The following is a 19,562-nucleotide window of genomic DNA, read 5'->3' on the forward strand; positions in this document are numbered from 1 at the left end:
TTACTGTTCTATTTATTTTGTTAAAGATGTGCCTATAGCTACAATTCTATTTGTTCTGACGGTACTGACACCTGTCTCCATGTTTTGTTTTGCTGTCTGTCTCCCCCTTCTAGTCTGTGAGCCCATTGTCGGGTAGGGACCGCCTCTATCTGTTGCCGACGTGTACTTTCCAAGCGCTTAGTACAGTGCTCTGCGCAGAGTAAGCGCTCAATAAATACGACTGACTCAATGAATGAATGAACCACCAGCGGGAATACAATTCAACAGACTTGGTAGATGTGATCCCTGCCTTCCAGGAGTTACCAAGAACTTAATAATGATCATAATAATAATAGTGATATTTGTTAAGTGCTTACTATTTGTCAGGCACTGCACTAAGTGCTGAGGTAGAATCAAGTTATTCGTTCATTCATTCAATCGTATTTATTTTATTTTGTTATTATGTTTTGTTTTGTTCTCTGTCTCCCCCTTCTAGACTGTGAGCCCACTGTTGGGTAGGGACCGTCTCTATATCAATCAATCAATCAATCGTATTTATTGAGCGCTTACTGTGTGCAGAGCACTGTACTAAGCACTTGGGAAGTACAAGTTGGCAACATATAGAGACAGTCCCTACCCAACAGTGGGCTCACAGTCTAAAAGGGAGAGACAGAGAACAAAACCAAACATACTAACAAAATAAAATATAGATATGTACAAGTAAAATAGAGTAATAAATCTGTACAAACATATATACATATACACAGGTGCTGTGGGGAAGGGAAGGGGGTAAGATGGGGGGGATGGAGAGGGGGACGAGGGGGAGGGAGCGCTCAATAAATACGATTGAATGATGAATGAATTTACTGTGTGCAGAGCACTGGACGAAGCGCTTGGGAAGTCCAAGTTGGCAACATATAGAGACAGTCCCTACCCAACAGTGGGCTCACAGTCTAAAAGGGGGAGACAGACAACAAAATCAAACATACTAACAAAATAAAACAGAATAGATATGTACAAGTAAAATAAATAGAGTAATAAATCTGCACAAACATATATACACATACACAGGTGCTGTGGGGAAGGGAAGGGGGTAAGATGGGGGGATGGAGAGGAGGAGGAGGGGGAGAGAGCGCTCAGTAAATACGATTGAATGATGAATGAATTTATTGAGCGCTTACTGTGTGCAGAGCACTGTACGAAGCGCTTGGGAAGTACAAGTTGGCAACATATAGAGACAGTCCCTACCCAACAGCGGGCTTACAGTCTAGAAGGGGGAGACAGAGAACAAAACACACAGCCTAAGTAGGAGGGAGAACAGGAACCGAGGCCCCATTCTGCTGATCAAGGAACTGAGGCACAGTGAAGTTAAAAGTGACTTGCCCGAGGTCACAAAGAGGAACGTGGCGGAGCTGGGTTTAGAGCCCAAGTCCTCCGGCTCCCAGGCCGTGCTCTTTCCACTAAGCCGTGCTGCTAAGAGACTTCATATGATTACCGGCCTCATCTCTCCCCCTTTTAGACTGTGAGCCCACTGTTGGGTAGGGACGGTCTCTATATGTTGCCAACTTGTACTTCCCAAGCGCTTAGTACAGTGCTCTGCACACAGTAAGCGCTCAATAAATACGATTGATTGATTGACTGATAATAGATCAGGATCCCAGGAGGGGAGCTGGGAATATTACGCATCTGTTACACCTGCTGAATCGGAAGTGGAATGACTTGCCTGACAAGTGTCTTGGGCTCTAGGGAGTCTACGTTTCCAAGACTTGAGAGAGCCATGGTTTCCTAGTTCCTAACTCAGAATTCCAATGTTCCCATCCTTCCCCAACAACAAAGAGGGGAGTCTACAGAAGCAGAGAAGCAGAGGCAGTGCGGCCTAATGGAAAGATCCGGGCCTGGCTCTAATCCCGGCTCTGTCCCTTGTCTGCGGTGTGACCTTCGGTAGGTCATCATCATCATCATCATCATCATCATCATCATCATCATAATAATAATAATAATAATAATAGATTTGTTAAGCGCTTACTATGTGCAAAGCACTGTCGCTGGGGGGATACAAGGTGATCACGTTGTCCCGCGCAGGGCTCACAGTCATCATTCCCATTTTACAGATGAGGTACCTGAGGCTCTGAGAAGTTAAGTGACTTCCCCAAGGTCACACAGCAGACATGTGGCGGAGCTGGGATTCGAACCCACGACCTCTGACTCCAAAGCCCGTGCTCTTTCCACTGAGCCACGCATGCACTTTTTCATTCAATCGTATTTACTGAGCGCTTACTGTGTGCAGAGCACCGTACTAAGCGCTTGGGAAGTACAAGTTGGCGACATAGAGAGACAGTCCCTACCCAACAGCGGGCTCACAGTCTAGAAGGGGGAGATGGAGAACGAAACAAAACATATTAACAAAATAAAATAAATAGAATAAATATGTACAAATAAAATAAATACAGTAATAAATACATAGAGGCATATATACATCATCATCATCAATTGTATTTATTGAGCGCTTACTATGTGCAGAGCACTGTACTAAGCGCTTGGGAAGTACAAATTGGCAACATATAGAGACAGTCCCTCCCCAACAGTGGGCTCACAGTCTAAAAGGGGGAGACAGAGAACAAAACCAAAGATACTAACAAAATAAAATAGAATAGATATGTACAAATAAATTAAATAGAGTAAAAAAAATATGTACAAACATCTATACATATATACAGGTGCTGTGGGGAAGGGAAGGAGGTAAGAAGGGGGGCATGGAGAGGGGGATGAGGGGGAGAGGAAGGAAGGGGCTCACTCTGGGAAGGCCTCCTGGAGGAGGTGAGCTCTCAGCAGGGCCTTGAAGGGAGGAAGAGAGCTAGCTTGGCGGATGGGCAGAGGGAGGCCATTCCAGGCAAGGGGGAGGACGTGGGCCGGGGTTTGACAGCGGGACAGGTGAGAATGAGGCACGGTGAGGAGATTAGCGGCAGAGGAGAGGAGGGTGTGGGCTGGGCTGCATTTCTCTGCCTCGGTTTACCTCATCTGTAAAATGGGGATTAAGACCGTGAGGCTCCACGTGGGACACCTGTATATATGTATATATGTTTGTACATATTTGTTACTCTACTTATTTATTTATTTATTTTACTTGTACATATCTATTCTAATTTATTTTATTTTGTTAGTATGTTTGGTTTTGTTCTCCGTCTCCCCCTTTTAGACTGTGAGCCCCCTGTTGGGTAGGGACTGTCTCTGTATGTTGCCAACTTGGACTTCCCAAGCGCTTAGTCCAGTGCTCTGCACACAGTAAGCGCTCAATAAATACGACTGATGATGATGATGACACGGACTGAGTCCCGCCTGATTAGCTGGTCTCTACCCCCGCACTTAGGACAGCGCCCGGTACATAGTAAGCGCTGACCAAATGCCATTTTAAAAAAAAATAAAACGTAAAGAAGCTCTCTCTTTCGGTCTGCTGGTCCTGCGGCATTAAGCCCAACGGTCTTTACCTCAGGGGACTCCAGGGCTAGTCGTTCGATCTCCTCCGGATCTTCCTGTATCTTCTGGAGCTCCTCTACCGTTCGGTCTTTCAGTGACTCCATCTTTCCCAAAACCCTGAGGACGTATAAGAGATAACATATAGATTGATAACGCTTAAGGATGAGAATATTCAAGATGAGGGGAGGTGGGGTGGCCTCGTGGAAATAGCATGAGTTTGGGAGCCGGGGGCCCTACCTTCTTTCTGATCCCGGCTCCACCACCGGCAAATCACTGAACCTCTCTGGGCCTCTGTTTCCTCATCTGGGAAATGGGGAGATGAGACAGAGAAGCAGCGCGGCTTAGTGGGAAGAGCCCGGGCTTGGGAGTCAGAGGTCATGGGTTCTAATCCCGCCTCTGCCACTTGTCAGCTGTGTGACTTTGGGCAAGTCACTTCCCTGGGCCTCAGTTCTGTCATCTGGAAGACTGGGAGCCCCACGAGGGACAACCTAATGACCTTGTATCTACCCCGGCGCTTAGAACAGTATTTGGCATATAGTAAGCGCTTAACAAACACCAACATTATTATTATTATTCCCCCTTTTAGACTGTAAGCCCACTGTTGGGTAGGGACTGTCTCTATATGTTGCCAACTTGTACTTCCCAAGCGCTTAGTACAGTGTTCTGCACACAGGAAGCGTTCAATAAATACAATTGATGATGACGATGATGATGATTTGGGTTCTAATCCCGGCTCCGCCACCCGTCAGCTGTGTGACTTTGGGAAAGTCATCTCACTTCTCTGTAAAATGGGGATTAAGACTGTGAGCCCCACGAGGGACAACCCAGTTACCTTGTAACCACCCCAGCGCTTAGAACAGTGCTCTGTACTTAGTAAATGCTTAACAAATGCCATAATTATATTATAATTATTATTATAGCTGCTCTTTCTCTTAGATTATTGTGATCGTATGGGACAAGGAGCGTGCCCGGTCGACTTCTCTTGGATCTACCTCAGCACTTGGCATGATGCTTACTACATAGTAAGTACTTAATCGATGCCATCTTACTCTTAAGGTCAGCTGGGTGACCCACTTGTCACCCGGGTGACTTTGGGCAAGTCACTTCACTTCTCTGTTCCTCAGTTACCTCATCTGTACCTGTCCACATGTTTTGTTTTGTTGCCTGTCTCCCCTTTCTTGACTTGTTGGGTAGGGACTGTCTCTATATGTTGCCAACTTGTACTGCCCAAGCGCTTAGTACAGTGCTCTGCACACAGTAAGCGCTCAATAAATACGACCGAATGAATGAATGAATCGTAAAATGGGGGTTAAGACTGGGAGCCCCATGGGGGACCACCTGATTACCTCCTATCTACCCTAGTGCTTAGAACAGTGCTTGGCACATAGTAAGCACTCAATAAATATGACTGAATGAACGAATGAATCTGTAAAATGGGGGTTAAGACTGGGAGCCCCATGGGGGACCACGTGATTACCTCCTATCTACCCTAGCGCTTACAACAGTGCTTGGCACAAAGTAAGCACTCAATAAATACGACTGAATGAACGAATGAATCTGTAAAATGGGGATTAAGACTGGGAGCCCCACGGGGGACCACCTGATTACCTCCTATCGACCCTAGCGCTTAGAACAGTGCTTGGCACATAGTAAGCACTTAACAAATGCCACAATTATTAGTATTATGGTACGACTTCCCACCCCAAAACCCAAAGGGTTTTGACAGCAATTCCCCTGAAAAGTCAACAGGCTGGAATAAAAAAATAAGTGACCGGAGGGGTGGTGATTCCCATGTGTTCTGACCAAGCAATCAGAGGTATTTATTGAGCACTTTCTAATAATAATAATAATAATAATAATAATGACATTTGTTAAGCGCTTACTATGTGCAAAGCACTGTTCTAAGCGCTGGGGGGGGATACGTGATCAGGTTGTCCCACGTGGGGCTCACGGTCAATCCCCGTTTTACAGATGAGGTGACTGAGGCTCAGAGAAGTGAAGTGACTTGCCCAGAGTCACACAGCGGACATGTGGCAGAGCCGGGATTTGAACCCATGACCTTCCGACTCCCAAGCCCGGGCTCTTTCCGCTGAATGTGCAGAGCACTGTCTTGAGGACTGAGAAGAATACAACAGAGTTGGTAGCTACGATCCCTGCCTTCGAGGAGCGCACAAAGTCTAGTAAGCCGCCCCATTATCCACTGTCCAAGGTGACATGTGGAAGGAGGCTAACATGGATTGGGGAGAAAGTGAACCCCAGAAGTCCAAAGGAAAAAAGGCCAGAGGAGAGGAAGGACCGACCCCACCTCTCTGCATCCCGGAGGAGAAACTGGATTTATTTTATTTTGCTAATATGTTTGGTTTTGTTGTCTGTCTCCCCCTTCTAGACTGTGAGCCCGCTGTTGGGTAGGGACCGTCTCTAGATGTTGCCGACTTGTCCTTCCCAAGCGCTTAGTCCAGTGCTCTGCGCACAGTAAGCGCTCAATAAATACGACTGAGTGAATGAATGAAGGAATGCTGCGGGCACTCCGCAGATTTCTGAATCGCACTCAGTGCTCCCTGCAACACATGTCTGATTCTGTTCGAGCCAGAAACACTTCAAACATTCTCACACACACACTTCCTGGAATCAATACGACGGGGCTCAAATCCGCCACCCACTCTTATATATAGCTCAGTACAAACCACAGGCTTTCCCCAGGTACTTCCCCACAAACTATACCACCTGCTTCCCAAGCTGCAAGCCACGGCTTGCCGTCCCTTTGTACATATTAATTACTCTATTTATTTATTTATTTTAACTGTACATATCTATTCTATTTATTTTATTTTGTCGGTATGTTTGGTTTTGTTCTCTGTCTCCCCCTTTTAGACTGCGAGCCCACTGTTGGGTGGGGACTGTCTCTATATGTTTCCAACTTGTACTTCCCAAGCACTTAGCACACAGTAAGCGCTCAATAAATACAACTGATTGATTGATTGATTGATTTCCTAACCGGTGCCGAAAAATCACAGCGCCGTAGGGGCTGCCGGGCGGAGGGAGCCTCGGCCATGGCGGATAAATTTGGGCCGCCGAGGCACTTACTGCTGGGACGCCCCAGCCTTGGATCCTGCTCTCGTGTGGATGGCCCAAGCTAGCAGAAGACAGATGAGGGAACTGAGGCACAGAGAAGTGACTTACCCAAGGTCGCACAGATGACAGTTGGCGGAGCCGGGGTTTGAACCCCTGACCTCTGACTCCGAAGCCCGGGCTCTTTCCACTGAGCCACGCTGCTTCCCCTTCCCAGATGTCTCTCAAAAGACGGCTTCCCGCTTATTCCCAGTTCTACCCGCCTCTGCGGGTCTTGGGATATGGGAGGTGAGTCCCCATCTGGAAAGGTGTGCATCTAGCTTTATTTCTATTTATTCTGACGACTTGACACCTGTGCCCATGTTTCGTTTTGCTGTCTGCGTCCCCCTTCTAGACCGTGAGCCCGCTGTTGGGTAGGGACCGTCTCTATAGGTTGCCGACTTGTACTTCCCGAGCGCTCTGCCCACAGTAAGCGCTCAATAAATACGACTGAATGAACGAATGAAAGGAGATCAACGTCAAGCACGGCGCAGCGGCCCCTCTGTCGCCGGGAAAACACAAACTCAGTCACCCGGAGGGCGGGCGGGATCAGGCCCGCTGATCCTGAAATCGTTGGGAAGAGACTGAAGAGCGAAAGAAGGAATCCAAAGGACACGTTACTATGGCAACGACAGTACTTAATGAGCTCTCCTCGTGGGCAGGGAGCGTGTCTACCGCCTCTGTTGTATTACGCTGTACCAAGTGTTTAGCCCAGTGCTCTGCACACAGGAAGCAATCAATGAACACCACTGACGACGATTTTTTTTTGACGTCCGTCTCCCCCGTTAGACTGTAAACCCCTGAAGGGCAGGGATTGTGTCTACTGATATTATTGGGCATGCCCAAGTGTTCAGTCCTGTGTTTTCCACAAAGTAATCAATCGGTGGTATTTACTGAGCAATTACTGTGTGCAGAGCACTGTGGTAAGCATTTGGGAGCACACAACTCAGTTGGAAGACCCTTCCCTACCCGTAAGGAGCTTACAGTCTACAGTTGGGAGACGGACATTAATATAAACTACAGACACACACATAAGCGTAGAGGGGTGAATAAGGAAGTGCCCAATAAATACCACTAACTGGCTGAGTGGAGTGTACTGAATCAGGCCCTCGGCGTCATTGAGGAGAAGTAAAAAGACATCATCCCCACCCTCAAAGGGTCTATTAACACACAGAACTAAAACACAAGTCAATCAATCAATCAATCGCATTTATTGAGCGCTTACTGTGTGCAGAGCGCTGGACTAAGCGCTTGGGAAGTACAAGTTGGCAACATAGAGAGACGGTCCCTACCCAACAGTGGGCTCACAGTCTAAAAACAGTCCTGCCTTTTAAGCTATTTTTTTTGGAATACTTCTGACGATTAGTACCATCGACTAACAGAGTCCCCGACCTCATCTATTTCGAATATAGTGGTACTCTTTCAAATATAGAGGTATTCTATATAGACGGGGTTCAATAAAAAAGGCTATTAATTGATGACTCTTTGCCGATTTCTGAGTGCTGTCTGGAAAGACACCTTTTCTGGAGAGAGCACGCCTACTGTTCTTAAATCATCATCATCAATCGTATTTATTGAGCGCTTACTATGTGCACAGCACTGTACTAAGCGCTTGGGAAGTACAAATTGGCAACATATAGAGACAGTCCCTACCCAACAGTGGGCTCACAGTCTAAAAGGTGGGCTCACAGTCTAAAATGTGGAAAGACGATAAATTAAAGGAAACTGACCCACGTATCCAATCCTAATGGCTCTGGAGAAGCCAACTACCTCTCGGGCCTTCCCCGATTAATTCACAACGCCCTTAGCACTTAGGGATTTTATTCCTATCCTCGGCACCTAAGTAGCCCTGCGTATTTTGGAATTACGTACGCAACGAGTTCACCCTGCTGTAATAGTAATAAATAATTATGGTATTTGTTAAACGCTTGCTACGTGTCAGGCACTGTTCTAAGCACCGGGGTGGATACAAGCAAATCTTTGCCCTAGAGAAGCAGCGTGGCTCAGTGGAAAGCGCCCGGGCTTTGGAGTCAGAGGTCGTGGGTTCAAATCCCGGCTCCGCCACTTGTCAGCTGGGTGACTTTGGGCAAGTCGCTTCACTTCTCTGGGCCTCAGTTCCCTCATCTGTAAAATGGGGATTAAGATTGTGAGTCCCCCGTGGGACAACCTGATCACCTTGTAACCTCCCCAGCGCTCAGAACAGTGCTTTGCACATAGTAAGCGCTTAATAAATGCCATCATTATTATTATAGTTGTTCTATTTCCTGTTCTATCCTCGTTCCTCCGCCTGATCCTGCTCTATGTAGCCATTTCTGCCGCCTCTGCCATCCCCCAGCGGATTGTGCTCCCCGCCAGTTCAAGCCAGGGAACGGTTCTCTGGCTTCGGATGTATCTGCCCCAACCACTTGGTAAAGTTCTTCAGATTCAGTAGGTGCTCAATAAATAGCACTGACTGATCAATTAAATCAGTCATCTTGGGCCTGACCAGACATCCTGAAGAATCTAGACCAAGAATGGTCTATTTGCTGCTGAAGTGTACTTCCCAAGCGCTTAGTACGGTGCTCTGCACACAGTAAGCGCTCAATAAATACGACTGAATGAATGAATACCCCGGGGCATCCTGCCCACGGGCATCAGTTCCCCATCACCTCTCACCCCTGCCCCAACACTCTTTCCCCATCGCAGGCACCGCATAATTGCCTCCACCCTTGGCCCCCGACATACTCCGTCAGCCGGGTCACGGTGGGTACAGCGGGCTAAGCTCTGAGCCTCCTTCATGATATAATAATAATAATAATAATAATAATAATAATAATAATAATGGTATTTGTTAAGCGCTTACTATATGCCAAGCACTGTTCTAAGCGCTGGAGGAGATACAAGGTCATCAGGTTGTCCCACGTGGGGCTCACAGTCATAATCCCCATTTTCCAGATGAGGCAACGCCCAGAGAAGTGAAGTGACTTGCCCAAAGTCACACAGCTAACAATAATAATAATAATGACATTTATTCAATCAATCAATCATAGTTATTGAGCACTTCCTGTGTGCAGAGCATTGTCATCATAGTTATTGAGCACTTACTGTGTGCAGAGCACTGTACTAAGCGCTTGGGAAGTACAAGTTGGCAACATATAGAGACAGTCCCTACCCAACAGTAAGCACTTACTTTGTGCAAAGCACTGTTCTAAGCGCTGGGGAGGTTACAAGGTGATCAAGTTGTCCCACAGGGGGCTCACAGTCTTCATCCCCATTTTCCAGATGAGGGACCTGAGGCACACACAAGCGGCACGGCACTTAACTTCTCTGTTCCTCAGTTCCCTCATCTGGAAAATGGGGAGTAAGGCTGTGAGCCCCACTGCGACAACCTGATCGCCTTGTAACCTCCCCAGCGCTTAGCACAGTGCTTGGCACATAGTAAGTGCTTAATAAATGCCATCATTATTATTATTATTAACAGACACATCCCCTGCCTCCAGTGAGTTCACAGTCTAGAGGGGGAGACAGACATTAATATAAATAGATAAATAAATAAATTTCAGATATATCCATATGCGCTGCGGGGATGGGAGGAAGGATGAAGGAAGGAGCAAGTAAGAGCAGCGCAGAAGGGAGTAGGAGAAGAGGAGAAATCAGGGAAGGCCTCCTGGAGGAGATCTTTCCTTTTCCAGATTCTGAAGGAAAGAGGAAAGCATTTCAATTATTGGGTAACAATAACTGGGGTAACAATACTCTGCTGTCTGTTGTGGCCAGGGAATCTGTCTGCTTATTGTTGCATTGTACTCTCGAAAGTGCTTAGTACAGAGCTATGTACACAATAGGGAAGCAGCACAGCATAGTGGATAGAGCACGGGCCTGGGAGTAGGAGGGGCACGGGTTCTAATCCTGCCTCCACCACCTGTCTGCTGCGTGACCTTGGGCAAGTCACTTCACTTCTCTGGGCCTCAGTGCCCTCACCTGTAAAATGGGGATGAAGACTGTGAGCCCCCCGTGGGACAACCTGATCACCTTGTAACCTCCCCAGTGCTTAGAACAGTGCTTTGCACACAATAGGGAAGCAGCACAGCATAGTGGATACAGCATGGGCCTGAAAGTAGGAGGGGCACGGGTTCTAATCCTGGCTCCACCACTTGTCTGCTGCGTGACCTTGGGCAAGTCACTTCACTTCTCTGGGCCTCAGTGCCCTCACCTGTAAAATGGGGAAGAAGACTGTGAGCCCCCCGTGGGATAACCTGATCACCTTGTAACCTCCCCAGCGCTTAGAACAGTGCTTTGCACATAGTAAGCGCTTAATAAATGCCATTATTATTATTATTATTACCCCAGCGCTTAGAACAGTACTTGGCACATAGTAAGCGCTTAACAAATACCATAAAAAAAAATGTGCTCAATAAATACTACTGACCGACTAACTGAAGAAATGAAATTTCCAACCTTCCTTTCCCTTGCACTCTCTGATCTCTTCACTAGGGCCATCTTTATTTCAGGGGCCAAAACGACCCCTGGAATTTCAAGGTCGCTGATCGAAATAATAATAATAATAATATTGGCATTTATTAAGCGCTTACTATGTGCAAAGCACTGTTCTAAGTGCTGGGGAGGTTACAAGGTGATCAGATTGCCCCCACACGGGGCTCACAGTCTTATTCCCCATTTTACAGATGAAGTAACTGAGGCCCAGAGAAGTGAAGTGACTTGCCCGAAGTCACACAGCTGACAACTGGCAGAGCCGGGATTTGAACCCACGACCTCTGACTTCCAAGCCCGGGCTCTTCCCACTGAGCCACGCTGCTTCTCGAAAGAACACCCCCTTGTTTTTATAGCAGTTTGCTTCTATGCTCTTCCCTGAAGACTGTAAGCTCCTTGTGGGGAGGGATTGTGTCTGCCAACTCCCACTGTTGGGTAGGGACTGTCTCTATATGTTGCCAACTTGGACTTCCCAAGCGCTTAGTACAGTGCTCTGCACACAGTAAGCGCTCAATAAATACGATGGATGATGATGATGAACTCTGTTTTACTGTATTTTCCCCAATGCTTGCTACAGTCTTCTAGACTGTAGACGGTAGGGACCGTCTCTATATGTCGCCAACTTGTCCTTCCCAAGCGCTTAGTCCAGTGCTCTGCACACAGTAAGCACTCAATAAATACGATTGAATGAATGAACAAACTGTACTCAAGGACAATTCCTAAAATTACTCCTCCTCTGTTCTTCATCTCCGCACTGAAGATAGTAATTTCACCACCTTCTGATGTCACTTCACGACTGTCTCTGACAAGTCTCCTCTTGTGGAGCTGATCTCAGCACTATCTGACTTGACAAACCCCCTGTATTTCGAAAGTGCCCGTCTCTTAAGGAGCTCATCATCATCAATCGTATTTATTGAGCGCTTACTATGTGCAGAGCACTGTACTAAGCGCTTGGGAAGTACAAATTGGCAACATATAGAGACAGTCCCTACCCAACAGTGGGCTCACAGTCTAAAAGAGCTCAGAGTCCCTTACAGAAATGTTGTAAGCAATCCCTACACCACCCCCTTGGAAATTAGAAATAAAGGGTAATTTTTTCCTTTTATAAACGGAAAACCAAGGGAGAGAACAGTCTAGGGCTTTGCCCAAGTTTATGCCATATCAGTAAGGCCGCCAGATCTCCAACGCATGATCCAGTAAGTGGACCAGAGCCAATAATAATAATAATAATGGCATTTATTAAGTGCTTCCTAGGTGCAAAGCACGATTCTAAGCGCTGGGGAGGTGACAAGGTGATCAGGTTGTCCCACGGAGGGGCTCGCAGTCAATCCCCATTTTACAGATGCGGTAAGTGAGGCACAGAGAAGTGACTTGCCCGAAGTCACACAGCTGACAATTGGTGGAGCAGGATATGAACCCATGACTGCGGACTCCAAAGTCCGCGCTCTTTTCCACTGAGCCACATACTAACTATAGTATTTGTTAAGTGCTTACCGCATGTCAAGTGCTGGGGTAGATAGAAGGTGACCAGGTTGTCCCACGTGGGGCTCACAGCCTTAAATCCCATTTCAAAGATGAGGGAACTGAGGCACAGAGAAGTGAAGTGGCTTGCCCAAGGTCACACAGCAGACAAGTGGCGGAGCCGGGATTAGAACCCACATCCTCTTGACTCCCAAGCCCGGGCTCTTTCCATTAAACCACACTGCTTCTCGTGGGGCCAACAACCAAACCAAAGGAAGAAAATTGAATGAAAAAGGTCTTTTCTGGCCCCCCTGCTCTCATTCATTCATTCCTCCAATCATATTTATTGAGCGCTTACCGTGTGCACAGCACTGTACTAAGCGCTTGGAAAGTAGAGAAGCAGCGTGGCTCAGTGGAAAGAGCAGGGGCTCTGGAGTCAGAGGTCATGGGTTCAAATCCCAGCTCCACCAAGTGTCAGCTGGGTGACTCTCCTCTCCCCCTCGTCCCCCTCTCCATCCCCCCATCTTACCTCCCTCCCTTCCCCACAGCACCTGTATATATGTATATATGTTTGTACAGATTTTTTTACTCTATTTATTTATTTAATTTATTTGTACATATCTATTCTATTTATTTTATTTTGTTAGTATGTTTGGTTTTGTTCTCTGTGTCCCCCTTTTAGACTGTGAGCCCACTGTTGGGTAGGGACTGCCTCTACATGTTGCCAATTTGTACTTCCCAAGCGCTTAGTACAGTGCTCTGCACATAGTAAGCGCTCAATAAATACGATTGATGATGATGACGACTCTGGGCAAGTCACTTCACTTCTCTGTGCCTCAGTTCCTCATCTGGAAAATAGGCATTAAGACTGTGAACCCCCAGTGGGACAACCTGATCAGCTTGTAACTTCCCCAGCGCTTAGAACAGTGCTTTGCACATAGTAAGCGCTTAATAAATGCCATCATTATTATTATTATTATTATTATTATTATTATTATTATTATTATTATTATTATTAAAGTACAAATCGGCAACCGCCTCCAGACCAGGCTTCTTTCTCATGGATTTCCCATCACCTCGTGTCTCAGCTAGACCATCCCGCTCCGGCTTTCCCAAGGGGACCAAATCCAAGGAAGGATGGAGGCGGAGGCATATAATCAAGATCGGAAGTGCCAGACACCGCTATCAGCTCTTCCACCTCCAGAGCAAGCAGGCATGGCTAAGTGAGAAGCACCTGTCTGCTGTGTGACCCTGGGCAAGTCACTTAGCTTTTCCGTGCCTCAGTTCCCTCACCTCTAAAAATGGGGATTAAGTTGGGTAGGGACTGTCTCTATATGTTGCCAACTTGTACTTCCCAAGCGCTTAGTACAGCGCTCTGCACACAGTAAGCGCTCAATAAATACGCTTGATGATGATGATGACTGTGAGGTCTAAGTGGGACACCAACCCAATCAGCTTGTAGCTAACCCAGCGCCTAGCACAGTGCCTGACAAATAGTAAGTGCTTAAATACCACAATTATTAATTATTATTACTTGATACAGCATGAGCCCGGGAATCAGAAGGACCTGGGTTCTAATCCCGGTTCCGCCGTTCGTCTGCTGGGTCACCTTGGGCAAGTCACTTTACTTCTCTGTGCCTCAGTTACTTCATCTGGAAAAAGGGGGATATTCATTCGTTCGTTCATCCATTCAATCGTATTTATTGAGCGCTAGACTGTGAGCCCACCGTTGGGTAGGGACGGTCTCTATATGTTGCCAACTTGTACTTCCCAAGCGCTTAGTACAGTGCTCTGCACACAGTAAGCGCTCAATAAATACGACTGATGATGATGATGACTGTGAGGTCTAAGTGGGACACCAACCCAATCAGCTTGTAGCTAACCCAGCGCTTTGAACAGTGCCTGACAAATAGTAAGCGCTTAAATACCGCAATTATTAATTATTATTACTTGATACAGCATGGGCCCGGGAATCAGAAGGACCTGGGTTCTAATCCCGGTTCCGCCGTTCGTCTGCTGGGTCTCCTTGGGCAAGTCACTTTACTTCTCTGTGCCTCAGTTACTTCATCTGGAAAAAGGGGACTATTCATTCGTTCGTTCATCCATTCAATCGTATTTATTGAGCGCTAGACTGTGAGCCCACCGTTGGGTAGGGACGGTCTCTATATGTTGCCAACTTGTACTTCCCAAGCGCTTAGTACAGCGCTCTGCACACAGTAAGTGCTCAATAAATACGATTGATGCTGATGATGACTGTGAGGTCTAAGTGGGACACCAACCCAATCAGCTTGTAGCTAACCCAGCGCCTAGCACAGTGCCTGACAAATAGTAAGCGCTTAAATACCACAATTATTCATTATTATTACTTGATACAGCATGGGCCCGGGAATCAGAAGGACCTGGGTTCTAATCCCGGTTCCGCCGTTCGTCTGCTGGGTCACCTTGGGCAAGTCACTTTACTTCTCTGTGCCTCAGATACTTCATCTGGAAAAAGGGGATTATTCATTCATTCATCCAATCATATTTATTGAGCACGGAATATTCATTTATTCATTCATCCATTCAATCGTATTTATTGAGCGCTAGACTGTGAGCCCACTGTTGGGTAGGGACTGTCTCTATGTGTTGCCAACCTGTACTTCCCAAGCACTTAGTACAGTGCTCTGCACACAGTAACAGCTCAATAAATACGATTGATTGATTGATTACTGTGTGCAGAGCACTGTACTAAGCGCTTGGGAAGTCCAAGTCGGCAACATCTAGAGACGGTCCCTACCCAACAACGGGCTCACAGTCTAGCAGGGGGAGACAGACAACAAAACAAAACATGATTATGACTATAAGCCCCATGTGTGGGACATGGATTATCATGGCCCAGTGGCAACAGCCCGGGCTTGGGAGTCGGAGGCCGTGGGTTCTAATCCCAGCTCCGCCACTTTTCTGCTGGGTGGCTTTGGGCAAGTCACTTAACCTCTCTGGGCCTCAGTGACCTCAACTGTAATGGGGATGAAGACTGTGAGCCCCCCGTGGGGCAACCTGATTACCTTGTATCTACCCCAGCGCCTAGAACAGTGCTTGGCACACGGTAAGCGCTTAACAAATACTATAATCATTATTACTATGTCCAACCTGATTGGCCTGTGCTACCCCAGTGCTTTAGTACAGTGCCTGACACATAGTAAGCGCTTAACAAGTACCATGAAAAAGTGAAGGTTGGTCTTCTAGACTGTGAGCCCGTGTTGGGTAGGGACTGTCTTTATATGTTGCCAACTTGTACTTCCCAAGCGTTTAGTACAGTGCTCTGCACACGGTAAGCGCTCAAAAAATACGATTGAATGAATGTTGTACTGTCCCAAGCGCTTAGTACGGTGCTCGGCACACAGTAAGAGCTCGGTAAATACAACTGAATGAAAAATCCCCGTCTGGTTGTTTGTCGCAATGGTTTCTACAGTGCTCCTTGAAATTCTGTCACAGTGGTTTCTACAGTGCTCCATGGAATTTTGTGCTCCTTGGAATTTTGTCCAGGTGTACAACATCCACAACTGGGCTAAATATCCTGCTAGGTGCTCAATTCATTCATTCATTCAATCGTATTTATTGAGCGCTTACTGTGTGCAGAGCACTGGACTAAGAGCTTGGGAAGTACAGGGTGGCAACATATAGGCACGGTCCCTACCCAACAACGGGCTCACAGTCTAGAAGGGGGAGACAGACAACAAAATAAAACATGTGGACAGGTGTCAAGTCATCAGAATAAACAGAAATAAAGCTAGATGCACATTATTAAGATAATAAATAGAATAGTAAATATGTCCAAGTAAAATAGAGTAATACATCTGTCCAAACATATATACAGGTGCTGTGGGGAGGGGAAGGAGGTAGGGTGGGGGGGATGGGGAGGAGGAGAGAAAAAAGGGGGCTCAGTCTGGGAAGGCCTCCTGGAGGAGGTGAGCTCTCAGTAGGGCTTTGAATGGAGAAAGAGCGCTAGATTCATTCATTCATTCATTCAATCGTATTTATTGAGCACTTACTGTGTGCAGAGCACTGTACTAAGCGTTTGGGAAGTAGCTTAGCAGACAACCACCACTACTGAGGCCTAGAAGCAGCGTGGCTCGGTGAAAAGAGCCCCGGCTTGGGAGTCAGAGGTCATGGGTTCGAATCCCGGCTACGCCACTTGTCAGCTGTGAAGAAGTCACTTCACTTCTCTGCGCCTCAGTTATCGCATCTGTCAAATGGGGATGAAGACTGTGAGCCCCACGGGGGGCAACCCGATCACCTTGTATCCCCCCCAGCGCCTAGAACAGTGCTTCACACATAGTAAGCACTGATGGCGGGAGATTCGGGATCTCATTCCAGCTCTGCCAAAGGCCTTCTGTGTGACTTTCGGCAAGTCCCTAAACCCCTCTGTCCCTCAGTTTCCTCACCTGAAAAATAAAATTAAGATACCGAGAAGCAGCGTGGCTCAGTGGAAAGAGCCCGGGCTTTGGAGTCAGAGGTCGTGAGTTCAAATCCCGGCTCCCCCCCTTGTCAGCTGTGTGACTTTGGGCAAGTCACTTCACTTCTCTGCGCCTCAGTTCCCTCATCTGTAAAATGGGGGTGAACACTGTGAGCCCCCCGTGGGACAACCTGATCACCTTCTAACCTCCCCGGCGCTTAGAACAGTGCTTTGCATATAGTAAGCGCTTAATAAATGCTATCATTATTATTATTATACCTGCCTACTCTCCTGCCCTCTTACGCTGTGAGACGGGGGCTAGTTGCTTGGATTATCTTGAATTTACTCCAGGATTTAATACATAATAGTTCGAGTACTCATCAAAAACTAACTGAAGCCAGGCTCGGGGGGAGGGTGCGGATTTGTAAACCGGTTTTTTTAAAGAATGGATTCAACACTCCCTAGTGAGGGCAGGAATTAAGGGAGGAGGAGAGCATTAGATGTCCCTTTGGCAATCATTCCTGGCAGCCTTACAATTCCGCTGTCAACCCTGATTTGCCCAAACGCCCAAGTCCACTCGGATCACTGGAAATCACGGCCATGACAATCAATCATATTTATTGAGCGCTTACTGTGTGCAGAGCACTGTACTAAGCACTTGAATTTCGTACTTCCCAATAAATAAATTGTGGCCCCCGTGGCCGAGCCCTGATCCCAAGTCACACAACCTGGTTAAGGGCCTCTTTAGGGAGGTGGATAATAATAATAATTGTGGTATTTGTTAAGCACTTGCTACGTGCCAGACACCGTACTAAGCCCTGGGATGGATACGGTCCCCGCCCCACACGGGGATCACAGTCTCAATCCCCATTTCCCGGGTGAGGTAGCTGTGGCCCAGAGAAGTGACTTGTCCAAGGTCACACAGCAGACAGGTGGCGGAGGCGGGATTAGAACCCACGACCTTTTGACTCCCGGGCCTGTGTTCCAGCCACCACACCGTGGACACCCTTTTACACCCCACTGGCCACATCGGAAAGAGCCTGGGCTTGGGAGTCAGAGGTCATGGGTTCAAATCCCGGCTCTGCCGCTTGTCAGCTGTGTGACTTTGGGCAAGGCACTTCACTTCTCTGTGCATCAGGTACCTCGTCTGTAAAATAGGGATTAAGATCGTGGGCCCCATGTGGGACAACCTGATCACCTTGTATCCTCCCTGGCGCTTAGAACAGTGCTTTGCACATAGTGAGCGCTTAAGAAATGCCATTATTATTATTATCATCTTGGAGGCTCGGATGGGAAATCTCCCTTCACCCTCTTATCTGGCAAGACCCAGACATAAGGAGGCCTTGGATAAATCTACTCACCTAATTAACCTGCAGGCTCCTTAAGATTAAATCTGACCCCATCCCACCCCCTCACCTTGATAACACTTACGTAAATATTGTGACACCATTCATTCAGTTCATTCAATTGTATTTATTGATTCATTCATTCAATCGTATTTACTGAACGCTTACTGTATGCAGAGCACTTCACTTCTCTGGGCCTCAGTGACCTCATCTGGAAAATGGGGATTAAGACTGTGAGCCCCCCGTGGGACAACCTGATCACCTTGGAACCTCCCCAGGGCTTAGAACAGTGCTTTGCACACAGTAAGCGCTTAATAAATGCCATCATCATCATTATTATTATTATTCTCTGGGCCTCAGTGACCTCATCTGGAAAATGGGGATTAGGACTGTGAGCCCCCGTGGGACAACACTGATCACCTTGTAACCTCCCCAGCACTTAGAACAGTGCTTTGCACATAGTAGCACTTAATAAATGCCATCATTATTATTATTCTCTGTGCCTCAGTTACCTCATCTGTAAAATGGGGATTAGGACTGTGAGCCCCCCGTGGGACAACCTAATCACCTTGTAAGCTCCCCAGCGCTTAGAACAGTGCTTTGCGCACAGTAACCGTTTAATAAATGCCACTATTTTTATTATTATTATTATCATCAAAGCAGGTCTGCGCTGTGGGCATTACATCCCCTCATTCTGCCGTTTCCTGAAGAGAAGCAGTATGGTCTAATGGATAGAGCACGTCATTCGGTCAGCCATTCATTCAATCGTATTTATTGAGCGCTACTGTGTGCAGACAGCACTGTACTAAGCGCTTGGGAAGTACAAATCAGCTACATAGAGAGACGGTCCCTACCCAACAACGGGCTCACAGTCTAGAAGGGGGAGACGGACAACAAAACAAAAAGCGCTTACTACGTGCCCAGCACTGTTGTAAGCGCAGGGATAGATACAAGGTAATCAGGTTGTTCCAAATTGGGCTCTCAGTCCTAATCCCCATTTGACAGATGAGGTCACTGAGGCCCAGAGAAGTGAAGTGACTCGCCCCAGGTCACACAGCAGACCCGTGGCAGAGCCGGGATGAGAACCCAGGACTTTCTGACTCCCAGCCCTGGGCTCTAGCCACTAAGTCATGCCGCTTCTAACATCAGTTGGTGACACAATTGTCGTCCTCAAAATAATAATAATAGCAATAATAATAATAACTGTAGTATTTGCTGAGTACTTACTATGTGCCAAACAGTAGTCCAGGTTCTGGGGTAGCTACAAGACAATCAGATCTCACACAGTCCCC

The 19,562-nt window shown here is 47.1% G+C and overlaps 1 protein-coding gene across 1 annotated transcript in view; it reads right to left on the reverse strand.

Annotated features, from left to right (window-relative positions):
- Nucleotides 1-19,562, reverse strand: part of VPS37C (VPS37C subunit of ESCRT-I) — a 33,963-nt gene that overhangs the window by 3,585 nt on the left and 10,816 nt on the right. The window contains 1 exon segment of the mRNA XM_038764345.1: nucleotides 3,465-3,570. Within this exon segment, the coding sequence (XP_038620273.1) occupies nucleotides 3,465-3,557 (93 nt within the window). The 5' untranslated portion in view covers nucleotides 3,558-3,570.

The sequence above is a fragment of the Tachyglossus aculeatus genome, chromosome 22 (assembly GCF_015852505.1).
Source record: "Tachyglossus aculeatus isolate mTacAcu1 chromosome 22, mTacAcu1.pri, whole genome shotgun sequence".
In the NCBI taxonomy this organism is placed as follows: Eukaryota; Metazoa; Chordata; class Mammalia; order Monotremata; family Tachyglossidae; genus Tachyglossus; species Tachyglossus aculeatus.